The sequence below is a fragment of the Arachis duranensis genome, chromosome 9 (assembly GCF_000817695.3).
Source record: "Arachis duranensis cultivar V14167 chromosome 9, aradu.V14167.gnm2.J7QH, whole genome shotgun sequence".
In the NCBI taxonomy this organism is placed as follows: domain Eukaryota; kingdom Viridiplantae; phylum Streptophyta; class Magnoliopsida; order Fabales; family Fabaceae; genus Arachis; species Arachis duranensis.
In genome coordinates, this window is record NC_029780.3 from 8,089,698 (window position 1) to 8,108,663 (window position 18,966).

General features: G+C 31.8%; 2 protein-coding genes across 2 annotated transcripts; both read left to right on the plus strand.

Annotated features, from left to right (window-relative positions):
• Positions 1 to 3,642: 3,642 nt before the first annotated feature.
• Positions 3,643 to 8,538, plus strand: LOC107464432 (asparagine--tRNA ligase, cytoplasmic 2). Its single transcript, XM_016083344.3, has 8 exons — positions 3,643 to 4,325; positions 5,049 to 5,285; positions 5,548 to 6,120; positions 6,722 to 6,907; positions 6,982 to 7,046; positions 7,156 to 7,285; positions 7,533 to 7,591; positions 8,198 to 8,538. Exons 1-8 carry the CDS (start codon positions 3,852 to 3,854, stop codon positions 8,379 to 8,381), a joined length of 1,908 nt encoding a protein of 635 aa, XP_015938830.1. The 5' UTR covers positions 3,643 to 3,851; the 3' UTR covers positions 8,382 to 8,538.
• A 2,246-nt stretch (positions 8,539 to 10,784) lies between these two features.
• On the plus strand, positions 10,785 to 14,164 carry LOC107464431 (septin and tuftelin-interacting protein 1 homolog 1). Its single transcript, XM_016083343.3, has one exon. The coding sequence runs from the start codon at positions 11,183 to 11,185 to the stop codon at positions 13,790 to 13,792; it is 2,610 nt and encodes an 869-aa protein (XP_015938829.1). The 5' UTR covers positions 10,785 to 11,182; the 3' UTR covers positions 13,793 to 14,164.
• Positions 14,165 to 18,966: the final 4,802 nt, after the last annotated feature.

Genomic DNA, 18,966 nt, shown 5'->3' on the forward strand with positions numbered 1-18,966 from the left:
TGCATGACTTGTTTGGCATTGGCAATTCGGCACACTGCAATAATTCATCTAGGCATTTTCAAACCCCAAATAAAAGGCCATTTTTGTTTTACAATCCAAATAAAAATAGGTAATATAACGTGTTGGGAATGGCAAAGACTGTATATAGGGGAATGGATCCTCTCCAGTGATAAAAAAACTGGATGGTATTCGTGTTCAATCTAACCATTTATTGTGCTCTCTCTCTTATTTATTTCTAGTCCCACTCATAAAATCAAAGGTGTTAAATCACACTGGATTCTATCAATTGTTAAAAAAACTGGAGAGGATCTTTTTCCCAGTATATAGTAATACAAAGGCAGATGCAGGTTGGCACAAATAATAATGGATTTGTTGGCCTCCATAAAACTATATCCGAATTTGAAATATGAGTTTACTTATATAGTGAAAAATAAAAATCCATATAATTATATATGTGTGTGGGTGAATGTATAAATTTGTAATATAATATTTAAAATTAAGGATTATTCAATTTAGCTAAATAATAATAATAATAATAATACAAACGACAAAATAAAAAAAATAAACTAAAGAGTTTTAGAGAGAAATTTTGTCATGATTTTTTTTTCATTTTGAATAGAAATGACAAAAAATTATGCACCTACGAAATATTCGTAACAGAAATTTACGGAAATTAAAAATTTTAACTAGGATAAAAATCTGTTCTCACGAATAAATGGATACAGAGACATAGATTGAGATACTCATTTTACAGAGAATCATAAAATCCTGTAAAAAAAATTTATTTAAATGTCTTTGTATATATATAAGTATCTCTAATTCATTTTATTTTAGTTTATATATTGAAAAATTTATGTGTATATTATTATGTTAGATGTGTATTTAAATTATGTTTGATTTAATATATTTGGTTGAATTATATAGGATTTTATTATAGTTGTGTTAATAAAAAAATTAAAACTTAATAATATCAAATTATTCATGAATATCTGCGGATCGTGGATATCTGCCTCCCCCAAGGAGAAAATAAACAGAGACCCATAACAAGAATTGGGTGGGGACGGGAAGTATTTTACTAAATGAGGACAAAAAGTGAATCTTCTCTTCATAAATATCTGTTGTCATTTCTAATTTCGAAAAGTGTTTTTTCTACTAATTAGGACTTTAGTTCTTAGTCATTTAAGGGTTTTGGGGGTTATGATTCTAAAAATCGAACAAAATCGACCGATTCGACCGAATTAATCGAAAATCGTTTTTTATGTCGATTCTATTGTCATAAAAAATTATCTGGCAAAAAATCAATAAAAAATCGATTGAATTGAGGGTTAACTAATAAATGGCAAGAATTGATCCTATTTAGTTTGTAGACGGTGATATACATAGTAAATAATGTCGTTTAAATTTTTTTTTTACAATTTACAATTTTCAGCAACTCTGACCTAAATCCAATAACTCACTCGCCCTCTCCTTGCTTGTACGACCATACATGATTTAGATTTCAACCTATCATCAGTAGCTCTAGTAGCCACCGTCAGCAGTCACCCCACCTTTTCTATTGCCGTTGACACTGACAATTATAATTGTATAAAATATGGATTCTAAGTTTTGTTGTTGATTGTTGATGTAAATGCACTTATATGGTATTTGTTAATTTTGTTGATTGTTGATGACTTGAGGTAAATGTAATTATATGAATTCTGAATTTTATTGTCGATTGTTGTTGTAAATGTAATTGTATGGTACCTTGTTAATTTTATTGTTACATGCAAGTTTGTGTTTAATTATTGGTGATTAGAAATTATTAGAAATAATTAAATTTAAATATTTAAAATTATATATTAAATTTTTAATAATTCTATGTTATTTTTAATTAAATTTGTTTGACTATTGTTTGACCTCGTTAGATCATTAAATCACTGAACTAGTTAGTTGATTAATTTGTTGATCAATTCAGCTTTGTAACTTTGGTTTTGGATTGTTGTATGAACAAAATGAAATTTAAACATGGGTCATTTGATTAAATAGATGAATAGTTTATATCTAAAAAAATAAACAAGTAATCTAACTACCAGATTAATTCAAGTTATTTAAGGATTAATTTAACTCACTTTTTAAATCTTTAAAGATGAAAAAATTCATGCGTAAAATTTTAAAGATTATTTTAATCTTATATAAATTGATGATATATAAAATGACACACTTAATATGTCACTTATCAATAATTATAACATGACTATATATTACGTAATATTTATCGCAACACGTCATTATCTAATTAATAAGATGATCAATTTAACTCACAATTATATTTTTTAAAAACTAGTTTGAATTATCTAATTTTTTGAGCACTGAATTAATTCTCGTGTAATTTTTGAAGAAGAATTTTAACTATTAACCCTTTTTAGAAGAGGCTTGCTACACATACAAGCTTTTTTTGCTTACAAGCTATATAAATTACTTCAAGTCCAAAAAAAAACACGCGTACTACTATTTTAGAATCAAGCGTCCAATGCATGCTCCCTAATCACTCTTCCCACAACACGTTCACTCTTCCTCTTCTTCCTCAATCAAAACGCAAACCGTCAAAATTCAAGGGACATTCGAAACAAATTACGATTATGCAGAAACGTTCCAACTCATCGCAAAGAGTAGTAGAAATAAAAAAGAAAAGATACAAATTTTCATAAAAAATCACCAGAAAAACGAAGAAACATTATTCAAGGTACTGTTTTACTGTTCTTCTAGGTTTTTCTTCTAGATTGTCTCTGCCATTGCTTCATCCTTAACCAACAAAACATTAAAAGATTCCAAGAAGAAATATACTGTCTTCCCCTGTTTTGGGTGTATTTCTTAAATCTTTTGAGTGTATTTCTGTAATTCTTTAGATGTATTTCTGAAACCATTTGGGTGTATTTCTGTAATTCTTTCTGTAACTGTTTGGGTGTATTTCTACAATCGTTTGGGTGTATTTTTGTAATCGTTTAGGTGTATTTATATAATCGTTTGGGTGTATTTCTGAAGTTCTATTATCTTTAAAATGATTTCAAAACTTTATTTCAGAAACCATGAAAATAAAAAAAAAAACAAAGCAAAGAGAGAACACACAAAGGAGATCCAACATATTTGGCAAGAAACTCGGAAAAAAAACGAAATCTTTTAAAAAATGAAAGTTATATATTTGCACGTTAATTGATTTAAATTGATTTAAAAGTTTGTTAAAGAGCCACATAACATAAATAGTGCGTTTAGTGAATTTCGTTCTCTTCAAACTTGTAAAGCTTATAAACGCAAAACACTTGTACTTAGAGATTTCCTCTTTTAGAAAGAAGTGGAAACTTAAATGCAGTCGACTTCACGTGAAGTTGATAGCTGAGAGCCGTTAAATGAAAATTTAGTCCAGTCAAATCATTTAACAATTCTCAATTATCAACTTCACGTGAAGTCTACTGCACTTAAATTTTCACCTTAAAAAGAATAAGGTGATGCAGCAAAATTTGAACTCAAAAACATCTAAGCACTGATTATAGTCCTAGTAGGTACAAAAAAGATTAAAACTCATTAAATAAAGGTTTGAGATTTGGACGGAAGCAGTAAAGAAAGGCGAAATCCCGCCCAAAATACCGAACTTGAAAGAATACGAAACCCACGACGATCACCCACGTCTTCTCTGCTCATGAAACCAAACAATCCCTTTCCTCTTCCCCCAAACCTCATTAACCAAAAACCCAACTCCAAAAAGAAAAACCCTTCTCAAGCAACGCATCTTCCCAAACTATATCACCCACCACAATGCCCACTTCTCGCAATAACAACACACTATTTCTCGTCATTTTCAATTTCTCGCAATCACAATGGCCATCATACCTCGTCAACAAGATCCTCAGCTTCAATCTCAACCGTCCCTCCTACCTTTCAAATACTCGCACCGCGTTCTCCTCAAGACGCTCCTGGACCGCCAGGACGGCGGACGGGGTTTCGCAGGCCAGCGCGTCGTGGTTGGCGGTTGGGTGAAGACTTCCAAGGAGGTTAAGAAACCATTACCGCCGCCAGCTCCGGCGGCTTCTGTGCCACACGAAGAGAGGTTTATTGATCGTGAGAAGAAGGGAGATAAGGATATATCGTGCGTTGAGATGCTTCAGTCTCGGATTCCTCTGATTCGATCTATTTGGGAGGTTTTCGGAGGGGGCGGTTACGGGCGTTCGCATGCTCCTTCTCGCAAGAGGATCGAGTCCGCGCCTCCTAAGCCTGCAACTCCGCCGTCGCCGCCGCAGCTTTCTACTGCGTATCTCCTCATCACTGATGGTTCCTGCGTAGCTAGCCTTCAGGTATTTTTCCTTAGCTCTTTTTAACATTTTAATTATAAATATTACGAGCAATGCTACTCAGAAAATATTATCATTTTAGGTCCGCACTTGGCCAATAATAATTTATATCCATATTTAGAGAAGTTTGTACATATCAAATTAATACAATTTATATTTATATTTTTTAGAATTTAGGTACATAAATTCGTAAAATTGATTTGTTGAAAACAACTTAATATTTATACTAATCAAATGATAGTTAAAAGTTAAAATTACAAAAAAGGTCCCATGAGTTTGTCAAATATTATTTGAAAAACAATAAAATATCAGTCTAAGAACAATTTCAATTTATCTAATTTTATAATTTTTAATTATTATTTATTTTATATTATATTCATTAATTAAAAAAATAAATAACGGAGCCAACTAATCAAACAAAGGATTTAGTTTTTTAAAGATAAGAGAAAAATTTTAAGTACTCTTACAATGCCAAGTGTATTGTTGTGTTCTCAACAAAAATGATTATGTCGTTTAGGATAAAAATCTAAATGATAATTTGTGACTATTGAAGAGTTTCACATGAAAAATGATGAATGAATGTTTCGGATTAAAAATAACCAAGTATACCTATCATAATTTTTTAAGCTGACAATGGCTACTCTAACTACTAATGGGAAAGGCTTGGTTAGTTGTTATAACTTGTACTAGCTTTCATGGCTCTCATTTTCATTCACAAACTTTTAGGTTGTTGTTGAGTCCTCAGTAGCTCAACCCAGCAATCTCTTGCCTACTGGAACCTGTATACTAGTCGAAGGTCAAATAGAAAGACCAGCAACAGAGGGAAAGCATGTTATTGAGCTCAAAGCTGACAAAGTTCTTCACATTGGGACAGTAGATGTTGACAAGTATCCATTATCAAAGAAGAGAGTTCCACTGGAGATGTTAAGGGACTTTCCTCAGTTTCGACCGCGTACAACAACGGTGAAATTCATAATCACTTTGATATTTACTCATTCTATTCATCTTGATTATCTATAGTTAGCTTAGATTTCTTGATAGGTGACATGGGTAGTTGGTTGAATTAACTCAATTTGTATAGAACCTTATCACCTTAACCATAAAATAAAATTGATGGTTGCTCATTGCATCCTAATTATAGGAATGACAATCATATATTTATTTCTTAAAAAATGATGAGAAGTTAAGCCCAAATTTGTTTTGTTTTTCACTAAATGACATGTAGGTGGCAACTGTCATGCGTATTCGCAATGCTCTGTCGTTTGCAACCCACTCATTTTTCAATGGTCAAGGATTCCTTGATGTGCACTTACCAATTATAACCACCACAGACTGCGAAGGATTTGGCAAATTGTTCCAGGTGGCCGGCCTGGAACAGAAAGCTGACAAGCAGAAGCTTAGTACTATCCATGAGACTGATGGTGTTAGCCTTGATATTGTGAAGGCAGCTGCTAAAGAGAAGAGCAATATAGTTGAAACTTTGAAAAGGACCGAGAGCAATAGGGAAGCTCTGGCTGCTGCAGTTCAAGATCTGCGAAAAACAAATGAACTGGTATCACAGTTGGAAGCCATAGAGAAGAAAAATTTAAAATCCTTATCATCGAAGGATGAGGTGGTTGATGCTTCTAGAGATTTGTTCTTGACTGTCTCCGGTCGCTTGCATCTGGAGAGTTATGCATGTGCTCTTGGAAATGTCTACTCCTTTGGACCAAGATTCCAGGCAGATAAAACAGATTCGGCCAAGCATGCTTCAGAAATGTGGATGGTTGAGGTTGAAATGGCTTTTTCGCAGTTGCGGGTAACATTTTTTCCTCTCTATATCACTGCTTCATAATATAAGTTTATTGCATACCATTTATCTATTTAACATTTCAATATCTGAATCCATAGAATGCAGTATTACTTATATATACAGAATTATTAGCCATCCTTCTAAGTTGCTGATCCAGCCCAATGAAATTTGCTAGAGTAGAAATGATTTATATATGCTGTATCTCCAAAGTTAATAATAGGGAAAATTGAGACAAGCAAAAAAATGGTTGGATTATGATTAAATATGAACAAGCAGAGAATTTCTATATTTCTTTCTTTACAGAATTGAATCTTATCTTCTGAACAGCCACAGAAAATTATATATATAGCAAACTTCTCAGAACGATATTGAGAGTAAAAAAAATGGAAGTTGCTCATTAAGAAACCTTAATTTAATTAAATATGACAAAAATTTATTATACTTGTGCATCAAATTAGTGCAGTTTTACATATTTAAATTAACATACAAAGTTCTCAAGTCATAGTCCCTTTAATTAATAGTTGTAAACTTCTAATTCTTTCTTATATTCTGATTTGGAGGCTTCTTTTGTCATTTAATAGCACATTGTACTTTGTGGTGCTTGCAGGATGCCATGAATTGTGCTAGTGACTATTTCAATCACCTCATTATGTATGTTTTGGAAACATGCCATGAAGATATGAAGTTTATTGCCAAAAGAATTGACAACGCCTGCTTCACTCGTCTTCAGCAGACTGCGTCAGGTTTTCCTGAAATGCTTTCCTACAATGAAGTCATAGATATTCTAAGAAAGGTAGTTTGCTACTTCTAAATGCTGAGATGAAAACAAGAGATTTTCTTTCTTACTTGTTTTAATTGTGCTCCCAGGTTGAAGATAAGAAATTCGAAACAAATTTCAAATCAGGTGTTGCACTCACTGCAGAACACTTAAGGTACATTAATCTTATAATCATATTCTAGAATTTGCTGATTTCTAATGGAAGCAAAAGCATTGCATTCAATTTAAATTTTTGTTACTTACTACTCTCTGTCTTTCTTTAGCTATCTAGTGGACACCATCTACAAGAAGCCGGTTATGATATACGATTATCCGAAAGAAGCTAAGCCGTTTTACTGTCGCCTGAATGATAATGGAAGAACCGTAGCTGCATTTGATCTGGTTGTGCCAAAGGTACTGCGAAAAAGCAACTGTTAATGTGATATGTAGACATATTCTTATTTAGCAGGATTTAGAGTTTATCAGACTAGTTCTGAATAGTGTTATTTGAATATAGCTATTATTATACCCCATGCTAAACTATCACATATTCTCCATCTAACCATGTTGGATGGAGCTTGACAGTTGGACCATGTTTCTACTCTAGTATTGTGCGTTCAAGTTTTAGAATAACAACTTCTACATGCACAACAATCTGCAGGTTGGAACAATAATTTCAGGTAGCCAGAATGAGGAACGAATTAACATTATAAATTCCAGGTACTGTTCATTGTTTATTTAGGATAACAAATTTGTGCTTACCTTGTTATGTCTTCTAATAGCAAGTAATGTGAAAGAGTTCTCGTTCCTCAATAATTTGTTCAAAACCTCAAATAAGAAGGGCTTAAGGCAAAACTTTAATGTTACTTTCTTGATATGATGACATGACAATGTTCATGTCCTTAAACTTGAAAACTGTTCTAACATCAGCTACACTTTCAAAAATAGAATTGGGAAAAGTTCCTTAAAGTCAGTAATCCTTTATGTTGTGGCCATCCTTGACAATTTGATATTTAAGAATAAAAAAAATGAACACAACTCCCTCTGATATATACATGATATAGATAAATAACTCACAAACTAAGTGGCTGTATGAAAATTGTAAGTAGTAATGTAGTATACTGAAATTTTGGTTTCAAGTTCAGTATCTCAAAGTCTTCTGGTTCTGAGTTTTTGTACTATCGTACACAAAACCAAACTCATGATAAATTAGTTGTTTCTTTGTAGGTGGCAGTTTGTATTAATTCTATTGATGACTTCGCTTGTTTTCTTGTTGAATAAGAAATAATTGTTTTTTCTTTTTGTTTTTCTGCATTTGTATGTCAGAATCAACGAGTTGGCCTTGCCGCGAGAGAAGTACGAATGGTACCTTGATCTTCACCGAAATGGAACTGCGAAGAACGCTGGTTTCACTCTGCGGTTCGACCTTATGGTCCTCTTCATAACTGGTCTTACCAATGTTAGGGATGTTATCCCTTTCCCAAGAAGCTATGGCAAAGCCAACAACTAACTAACTTTTATGGATACAAGAGAAGTATGATACTCTGGTGGTGTAGCATATCAGTTTGAATGTATGTAAGTCCTATTGTATATAAAAAGGAAATTTGTGATTGAAATGAAATTTAAGTCTTGTTGGGAAGTTCTTCTCATCAAAGCTGTTTACAACAGATCACTATATTTTAACATTCATTTTATTCTTTGAGTCAGCAACATTCATATTTTAAATGCCATAAGATTAGATTAGAACATTCAACCAAGCACTATCTTACATTCACTTCACGATCATATTTTGGATCCTCAAAAGGAAAATCCAAATGTGGATGCACCCTTTTGTTGGTCGAGACGTCTTTTCCTCTGTATTTGAAGGTTTGCAAAGGATTCTCTCCATTACAATCACCTACTATTTAGTATTTACCCTTTGTAAAAATTTAGAACACAAATTTGTCTTTGCTAGAACAACTTTAAATGATGAATTTTTATAGTGGTTATGGCGATTATAAAACCAAAATTAAAACCATATTTTTTTATCATTTGTACTTTTTATTTTTCTCTAACTGAAAAATATTAATAAATAATAAAAAAAGCAAAAATTTCACATGCAGTTATATTTATATGAAGTTAATATTTAAAAATCGTTAGATAATTTGATAAATTTGACTAAATCGACATCTAATCATTTTTAACTATTAATTTTATATGAAAATAACTATACGTGAATCTTTACCAATAAAAATACATACTATGGCTTATTAAATTATTCAAAGGCAACATAAAATGAAATATGAAAAAATAGAGATGACAACTCTTCTAACTCGATCAAGAGGAATAATTAAATTATAAATCACTTATCATCTCAATTAATTCAATTTTTATTATTTTTATATATATTTAATAAATGAAAAAGTGAATTAGTAGAAATATTAGTGTCTATTATTTTTAGTAAATTATTAACAAGTGCTCTAAGTATATTTATCATTAAAATTCTTGGATTTTATTTTATTTTTGTAATATTTTAAAGGTTTGTTTGGGCATTATTCTCGAAAAAAAATTTAAATGATTTTTTTCTTTTACAAAAATAAATGTGATTTTATGGTTGGATATTTCATATAAAAAGATCTTTTTATTTATCAATTATGTTTGATAAAATAAGATAAAGATACTTTTTTTGTTCATTTATATTATGCAAAAAATATCTATTTTTTTCTAAAAAAATATTTTAAAAAAATATAAATTATAACTTCTAAAGAAAAGATGTTTTTTATTTTTTAATATTTTTATTTTTATTATTATAAATTTGCTAATATACTAAAAAATAAAAAAAATTAAAAAAATCTTTTTTTATCATTTAATAACTAAAAATAAACGAAGAATGAAAACTAATAAATACACAAGTATATTAAATTAACTAATATAATTATTTTAGGAAGATATATACGAAAAAGTCTAGGAGATGTCAGCACTTAATCATCAAAACAAAAGTGAATAATCTCCTATCATTAAATACATATTATTAAAAATATTATTGATGACCAATTGATAGTTGTAAAACACTCAAATTACTAGTCCCTAACATTTTTGGATATATACATGTCTATTTTTTTTATTTTCTTTTTTTATTGATTTATTTTAATAGATAAAATTTTTAAAATATTAATTAAATTTACGAATATGATTTTGATTCGGACAAACTCATATGAAACAAATTTAGGGCTTGTTTGGGTGAATTTTTAAAAAAAGATTTTTTTTGAGTTATTTTTTTAAAAGATTTTATAAAAAAATAAAAGTAATTTTATGTTTGGATATCTCATACAAAAAGATTTTTTTATCTATCAATTATATTTGAGTATAATAATATAAAAATATTTTTTTGTTTATTTATTACATGAAAAACATCTTTTAAAAAAAAGATCTTATAAAAAAATAAATTACAGCTTCTCAAAATTTTTTATTTTTTTAATATTTTTATTTTTATATGAAAAATTTATCAAACATGCTAAAAAATATTTTTTATTAAATTTGTTTTATCAAAATAATAACACCCAACAAACACTTAGTGCTTGTTTAGACGCCATTATTCTGTTAAAATAAGATCTTTTGTGTTTGACAAATTTTTAATAGTAAAAATAAAAGCATTAGAAAAATAAAAAATATCTTTTTTGAGAAGCTGTAATTTACATTTTTTTTAAAGATCTTTTTTCTTTAAAAAAAAGATGTCATGTAATAAATAAACAAAAACATATTTTTATATTGTTATACCTAAACATAATTAATAAATAAAAAAATTTTTTTATATAAAATATTTAAACATAAAATTATTTTTATTTTTTTATAAAATATTTAAAAAAAAATAACTAAAAAAAATCTTTTCTTTTAGAAACTCACCCAAACAACCCATTAACTCAACACACACAATTCTAACCCAAAATTTCCCTCACACGGTAGAAAGGGAAAGAAAGAAAGAAAGGAAGAAAGAAAGAGGGGAGTCCGAGCGAGAAGGGAACCGCGCCGCATCCTGCCGCCGCGCCACCATCACCGGAGAGGCGCCCAAACAACTACTAAGAATTCTAATATAAGCGAGAGATAAAACTGTGTAACAAGGTTCAGGGGTTTGGTTTCATTGTTGGCGAATTTGTGTGATAATATTTTGAAATCATCATCAACATCACTCATCTCTCTGCCACCGCACCACACATTAGATCCTCCGCCGCCTCCCTCTCGCAACCATCGCAACTATCACCTCTTTCAAACCCTCGCCTCCTAATCGATCCCGCACGTCCACCCTCTCAGTCCCTCCGCCGTGTGCCCTAAACCATGGACGAGGACCAAGAGATGGAGAGGTTCGAAATGGACAACGATTTCGAAGAAGGCCAGTGGATTAACGGCGAATTCTACTACAAAAAGCGCAAAGAAAAGCGTACTCAGACCAGAGACGATGTCCTCTACGGTGTTTTTGCCGGCTCCGACGATGACGACGACGACGATTATTCCAGCAAGAAACGCAGGAAGGACCTTTCCAAGAAGCAGGACCTCACCAAGCCGGTAAATTTTATTTCTACTGGAACTTTTATGCCGAATCAAGATGTTGTTGATAACAATAGGGATTCTAAAGAACATGGTGAGAAAGATGGTTATGTTAGTGAGGATAGGCCAGGTTTAGGTCTTGGAATGGGATCTGCTTCCACTTCAGGTGCTGGTTTAGGGTTTACTAGTAGTAATGGTGATAGGAATAATGGTTCTGATGAGAACATTGATGATGGTGATGATCATAATTTTTTGCCTACGGCTTTTGGGAAGAAGATTAAGGAAGGGGCGATGCGGAGGGAGAGGGAAAGGGAGAGGGAGAAATTGGAGAAGAAGAGGGGTCAGCGTCAGAGTTCGGATCAAGATGGGTTTGGTAATGCGGGGAAATTCTATAACAATGGAATAGGGATGAAGCTGTTGGAAAAGATGGGTTATAGAGGGGGCGGTCTTGGAAAGAATGAGCAAGGTATTGTGGCTCCTATCGAGGTGAAAATGAGGGCTAAGAATTCAGGTATTGGTTTTAGTGATGCAAGGGAGGTGCCGCCACCACCGTTGCCTGTTTTGCAGCAACAGAACAAAAGCACGGTGGGAGCAGTGCAGCCTGCGGCTAGCAGAACAAAGGAGAGGCTATGGTCAAAGCAGTCACGGTTGAAGAAGAAGAAAGAGGAGGAAGTGTATGTTACTGCTGAGGAGTTGTTGGCAAGCAAGCAAGAACAGAATTTGGAGGTTGTTCAGAAGGTTTATGATATGAGGGGGCCACAAGTTCGGGTTTATACAAATCTATCTGATTTAAATGCTGAGGAGAAAGCAAAGGAGGAGGATGTCCCAATGCCGGAACTTCAGCATAACGTTGGATTGATTGTTGGGTTGGCGGAGGCTGACATTCAAGAGATTGATAGAGATTTGAGGAGAGAAAGGGAGACAGCTCTCAGCTTGAAAAAAGAAAAAGATAAGTTAGAATCTGAAGCAGCATTCCAAAAGCGTCAACTGGATAATATGGAGGAAATAATGAGCGTCTTGGACGAAGTAGCCGAAGAGAGCACTTCAGGAACACTAACATTAGATTTCCTTGCTAGATGCTTCACCGACTTGCATGAGAGATATGCTGATAGCTACAAGTTGTGTAATTTGTCCTGCATTGCTTGCTCATATGCTCTTCCTTTGTTTATTAGAGAGTTCCAACGTTGGGATCCTCTTCGAAATCCATCTCGGGGGTTGGAGTTGGTATCTACGTGGAAGACCTTGCTTCAAGGAGAAGAATGTCTTGATATATGGGATGTTTCATCACCTTATACACAATTGGTTTCGGAAGTTGTGTTGCCAGCCGTCAGAATATCTGGAATCAATACATGGCAGCCACGGGATCCTGAGCCAATGCTACGATTTCTTGATTTGTGGGAGAAGTTGCTTCCTCCTTCAGTCCTCACTGCCATATTGGACAATATAGTCTTGCCAAAATTGTCAGCTGCTGCAGATACTTGGGAACCACATCAAGAGACCATTCCTATCCACACTTGGGTGCATCCATGGCTACCAAGGATAGAGCACAAGTTGGAAGGCATTTACCAGGTCATTCGTTTTAAATTGAGTTCTGTTCTTGGTGCCTGGCATCCAAGTGATGCCTCTACATATACCATATTGTCTCCGTGGAAGACTGTCTTTGATGCTGTAAGCTGGGAACAACTTATGCTTCGATTTATTGTGCCTAAGTTGCAACTTGTCTTGCAAGAGTTTGAAGTCAATCCAGCAAGTCAGAAGCTCGATCAGTTTTTTTGGGTAATTAAATGGGCTTCTGTGATTCCAATTCATATCATGGTGGACATGATGGAGAAGTTCTTCTTCACAAAGTGGCTTCAGGTTTTGTATCACTGGTTGTGCTCAAATCCTAACTTTGAAGAAGTTATGAAGTGGTATAATGGATGGAAGGAGCTTATTCCAGAAGAACTATTGGCAAATGAAAGTATCCGATTCCAGATTAACCGTGGTTTAGATATGATGAGTCAGGCTGTTGACGGAATGGAGGTTGTCCAACCTGGTTTGAAGGAGAATATCAGCTATCTTCGGGTACGTGAGCAACGACAATTTGAGGCTCAACAGAAAGCAGCAAGCTATGCTCAACAGCAAGCTGCTGCAGCATTGAGTGGTGCCACCGCAGATGGTGTGCATGATTTGAGCTTGAAAGAAGTCATTGAGGCTCATGCCCAGCATCATGGTTTGTTGTTCAAGATTAAGCCTGGTAGAATGCACAACGGTCACCAAATATATGGGTTTGGTAATGTCAGCATAATAATAGACTCGCTACATCAGAAGGTATATGCTCAACATGAGGAAACATGGTCCTTGGAATCTCTTCAAGGATTGCTAGAGTTGCATAATAAATCCCTTGGTAAAAGACACTGATTTCTGTATTCTAGTGTAATGTGAGGTAACATCGGGAGGTACTCTTTCTCTCTAGGTTCCTAGTAATTTTTATTTTCGCTTGATTTATAGTTTAGACCTGGGATATTTGGTTTATTTGAATGTAATAGTTATTTAGGATGTTTTCACTTGATCTATATCTGGTTACTCTGCTACTTTGTTTCTTTTCTGCTTGGTTCCTTCCCTTGGGACTGGATCGACCTTATGGTATTCTTCATAACTGGTCTTACCAATGTCAGGGATGTTATCCCTTTCCCAGGAAGCTATGCCAAAGCCAACATCTAACTAACTTTTATGGATAGAAATATAAAAAGGAAATTAGTGATTGAAATGAAAGGTAAGTGTTGTTGTGAAGTTCTTTTCAGTAGAAAATTGATTTTAACTTGGAATTGAGAATCCATGAGTTGTTACCTAACAAGACATTCAGTAGTAAAAGTTGCAAGCAAACAACAAATTTGAGTGCAAGGCTTAACTCTTACAGTTTTACTATATTTATTCTTTTGAAATTGAACATTGATATTTTGATGCATTAGACTTATTTGAGGTGATAACTTTGATGCAAGTCCTAAAATGACTAAAAATGTCAATCATCAATGCTGTTTAAGAGCATTCGTTTTTTTTTCTTTTTGGGTTAGTAACATTCATATTTTAATCAATCAACATGACATGTTCATTTCAGAATCATATTTTGGACCCTCAAAAGGAAAATCCAAATGTGGAAGCCCCTGGATGCTCCCTTTTGTTGGTTAAGATGTCTTTTCCTCCGTATTTCAGCGTTTACAAACGATTCCCTGCATTAAACTCGCCTACTATTTACCCTTCACAAAAATTCAACACACAAACTTTGTCTTCACTAGAACAATGTAAATTAAGGCATGGGCATTTTGGTAATTTTATACTCTCTAGAATTTCTCATCAAGTCATCATGAGTAAGCCCCTACAAGCGATCTGTCGATTCTGGTAATTTATGGGACCTCTTCATTATGAAAATTTGTTCGGTGCTACACATGAGCATCATATCATATATACTAAATAAATTACAAATAAAAAATAATAATCAAAACATTGTAGTTAGAATCTCGATTTAATTTTTAAAATCTCTTGATATTACGATTTTAAATGAGTCTATCGATTTTATAAAATTTGTACTAAGTCTGACGATTTTACAATTTAAATTTTGTTAAAATTTTACATTTTACGTTCTTAAATTACTTTTTTAATTTTATGTAAAGTCTCATTTTTTCTACCTGAAACTCTGTATCTATTTTTTTTGCACAATTTGAGTCATATTACATCTAAAATTGATTTATTTTGTAAAATGTGACACTGATTAGGTGTTTTTTTTGTGACTTAAAAAAAAACAAAACAAAAACTAAGAGAGAGAAAAAAACAAGAAACTGTTTAAGAAAGATAGTCTCACTGAATACTATTCTCAAATTCCTTTCAAGGCAATGGAAGCTCCACTTGGGGAGAAAGGGTTCTCATTGCGGTCTTTGCCATGATGTCTGCTACTGTATTTGCATTTCTCAAGATTAACCGAAGATCAGCACGCCATTTTCAAGACATGATATCTCGGATTTTTAACACCAAATGATCAATAAACCCAGAGCAATCTTGTAAATTATTGACAATAGTAAAAGCCTCCACACAATCTGTCTCACATATAATGTCTCTTTGTCTCGAGTCCCATGCTAAAAGAAAGCCTCTCCAAATAGCAAACAACTCTCCTTGCAAAATGCTACGATTCTCAATTGTTCCCAGACAGCCTCGTTGCCACCTTTCCTTCCAATCTCTGCTAACACAAGCAAAACCAACTCGAGCACCACTGCCAGGATAGCTAGCATCACAATTAATCTTAAAGGTACCCACTGAGGGGAATCCAAGAGCCACTAATGGTTGAGGGGATAGACAGTCGTTGCAACTCAAAAATATTTCGGAGCTCCTTTTCCAAGGACAAAGTCATACCAATCACCTTGTTTGTGGTCCAATGCTTGTGAGGATGACTCGTTATTCCTCGAATGCCAGATCCACCAGAGACCAGAAAAAAATCTAAAAGGACGCTGTTTGCTATTATGTAAGAACCAACTCATCAAATCCACTGGTGTTTAATTATTGTGCACAACATATGTGCGAATAAAATACAAATAAAAATGAATTTGAAAATTTTCATTTTTGAGTATTGGAAAAAAAAACACATGTTAAGAAATTAATTTAGGAGCGCATAATTTCAAGAATATATATAGTGTCTAGATTAAATTAGGTAGTGAAAAGAAAAAAAAATAAAAAGATGAAGATTCTCTTTGATAGATAATTAAATATTTATTTTAAAAATATATATTATTTTATTTTTATTAATTCTTTAAAATAAATTATACACTTTTTTATTCTCTTCATATTAAATTTTTTTATCATAGAATTATCTATTAAATTAACTCCATTTCTTTCTCATAGTAATAATAAATAAAGAATATTAAATTATTAAGTGCACTTACATACATAACAAGTGTCAATTGAGAAGTAAGAAGAGCGTGAAATTGAAGAAAAAAATTATTATTTTCTTAATTTTTTTTTGTAGAATGGTATATATTTTCTCAATTTAATTGAATGATAAATAATTTTAACTAAATGTTTAGCTTAAAAATTGCCGTTTAAAAATGGGCAGATTATCAAAACAATTAATTAAGCATAAAGAGTTTAATTAATAATCATTGATGGTATAAAATTATATATTTTTTATTTTGTCAATAAATTATATTAATAATATATATAACATGGTGCAAAAAATTTACACAATTCTGAAGCTAAGCTAAGCATGCTATCCACTGCTCTTTGCAGATATTGTCTTCTATGTCTCTTTATATTCTGAATATTTAAATTGAAGCCAACACATCCCTCACCATTTTGTTTCATCTCCCTCTTCTATCTTCACATATTCATTTCCCACTAAGCTTTTTATCTTTCTCTCTACTCAAATAAATTCCCCATTATCTATATATCTCTTCTCATCACTCCCTTATTTGAGGTTATTCCAGCACATAAAAGATACAATAAGGGAGTAGAATAATAATAATAGTAGTAGTAATAATAATAATGGGAACTACTAAACTTGCCAAATTACTTTTGCTATTTTTCACCTTATTAACACTTGCTACTCCTAAAGTCATACAAGGTTATACTCATGTCTTTTTTTTTCCTTCTCTCATTACTTCACTTCTTCTTCTTCCTCCTCTTCAATTGTTATATTACTAAACTCAATTCTATCATGTCTCACTTCTTTTACTTTCTTCTATCTCTTATATATATTATTCTTGCTTATTGCTTTTCTTTAATTTAATTTCTTAGGATTTTAATATAAACTTTGCCATACTTCTATCCATGCTTTTTATCATTATTATTTCACAAAGGGTTTATGCTTGAATAATGCAACTTTTTACAATAATAACATTTGTTAAGATGAAAAGTTATTAATTAATTATTTTTAAAAAATGTTAACCTTTTCTGTAATTTCCTATTTTCTACTATTATATATGTAACTTATTATAATATTATTATTTCACTAAATTATTATTGTTGCAGGAATTCAAACAAAAGGATTATTGGTCTCCCATGAGCACTCTTTTTCCCAAGCCCAAATAGAACAAAGTTTAAAGGTAATTAAATTATATTATATGAATTTTTGAATTTTGTTAGAATCCCAAAGAACTGAGTTTGATGCAATAAGAAATAATTCAGGGATTGAAAATGAGGAATTCAAGGAGATTGATGATTGGATCAACAGCACCAACTTGCACTTACAATGAATGTAGAGGATGTAAGTATAAGTGCAGAGCTGAACAAGTACCTGTTGAAGGAAATGACCCAATTAATAGCCCATACCATTACAGATGTGTTTGTCATAGATGATATTATTAATTAATTATTAATTATTAATTAGTTAGTTAGCTTAATTTTGTGTTTTACCATGAGATATTATTGTAGCTAGTTGTGGTTTAATTTATTTTATTTTATTATTATTATCATTATCTCCATAAATCACTCCTAATCCCATGCATCCCTAGGGAACTTATTATTTCTTTTTGGTTATATGTAAGTGCAAGGATTGCAAAGCTATGATGAGTGCAATTGCTGAAAGATGAAAGCCTTCCATTCTTTTCTTTTTATTTTGAAAAATTTTTAAATATATCGGTACATCAGTGTTTCAGTATTCCCTAAATGGTTAAAAATAACTGAAACACTGATGTATCGGTACACTTGAAAGTATTCCTTTTATTTTATGTCTTTTACATTTCAATTGATATAGTATACTATTTTCATTCAATTAGTAATATATATGAAAAGCAAGTTGAAGTGTTGAATAATGTATGTTACTTAAATTAGAAGGAATTCCTTTATTTTACTTAGTTGTTATTATATTACATTAGTTAGTTTTATCTTCAATGCTTTAAATATTCTGCTAATTTGTGAATATACTAAATATATAATTTGTTTTGTAAAAAAAAAAAAAAAGCATATTATACTACTAGTGGTATATATGTATACTATTTAATTTATTGAAAAATATATGTGGATAATATTATTTAAGCATCTCGGTTGTTCATTCATTCTCAAATTTTCATATAGTAATTTTTTTATCTCATTTTTATTATTTATTTATTTTTATCTTTTAAATATCCAATGTCATGTGAGTTCTAATCCCAAATTTAAACATTTTTTTGGAAGAATAAATAAAAAATATTAACAAACCCTAATTATTGCAAAAATCTCTTTAGGACATTGTTTAATTAAACTGAACTATTGACATTTAGGGTTTAATTAACAAACCCTAACTATTGTATGTTATGCATGCAATATGAATATATGATACAAGTATCTAAAAGCTTGGTTTAATTGTTTCTCAATTAAGAATGGTCAAAGTTAGATATTAGTGTATGTGTAGAAGTATCTATGTCAATGAAAAAGCAAAGGGATTTTGAGGCATATACTATATGAAGTGATATATGAATGAAGAACGTAGAGCATTTGAAATTCACAAAAAATAATGAATGTGCACGCTTAGCCTGCAAGTTGTCACATGGCCATGGAATTGAAAGTGGTCCCTAAAAGTATATATTATTAGACAAAAATGGCCAAGAGATCACATGGCAACTTAATTTATT

What these genes read in the sequence shown, in the direction of transcription:
- LOC107464432 (XM_016083344.3), top strand. Translation starts at nt 3,852, where the DNA reads ATGGCCATCATACCTCGTCAACAAGATCCTCAGCTTCAATCTCAACCG. An exon ending in TGGCTTTTTCGCAGTTGCGG is followed by an intron (nt 6,121 to 6,721) that starts GTAACATTTTTT and finishes TGGTGCTTGCAG; the next exon opens with GATGCCATGAATTGTGCTAG. An exon ending in ATTAACATTATAAATTCCAG is followed by an intron (nt 7,592 to 8,197) that starts GTACTGTTCATT and finishes TTTGTATGTCAG; the next exon opens with AATCAACGAGTTGGCCTTGC.
- LOC107464431 (XM_016083343.3), top strand. Translation starts at nt 11,183, where the DNA reads ATGGACGAGGACCAAGAGATGGAGAGGTTCGAAATGGACAACGATTTC.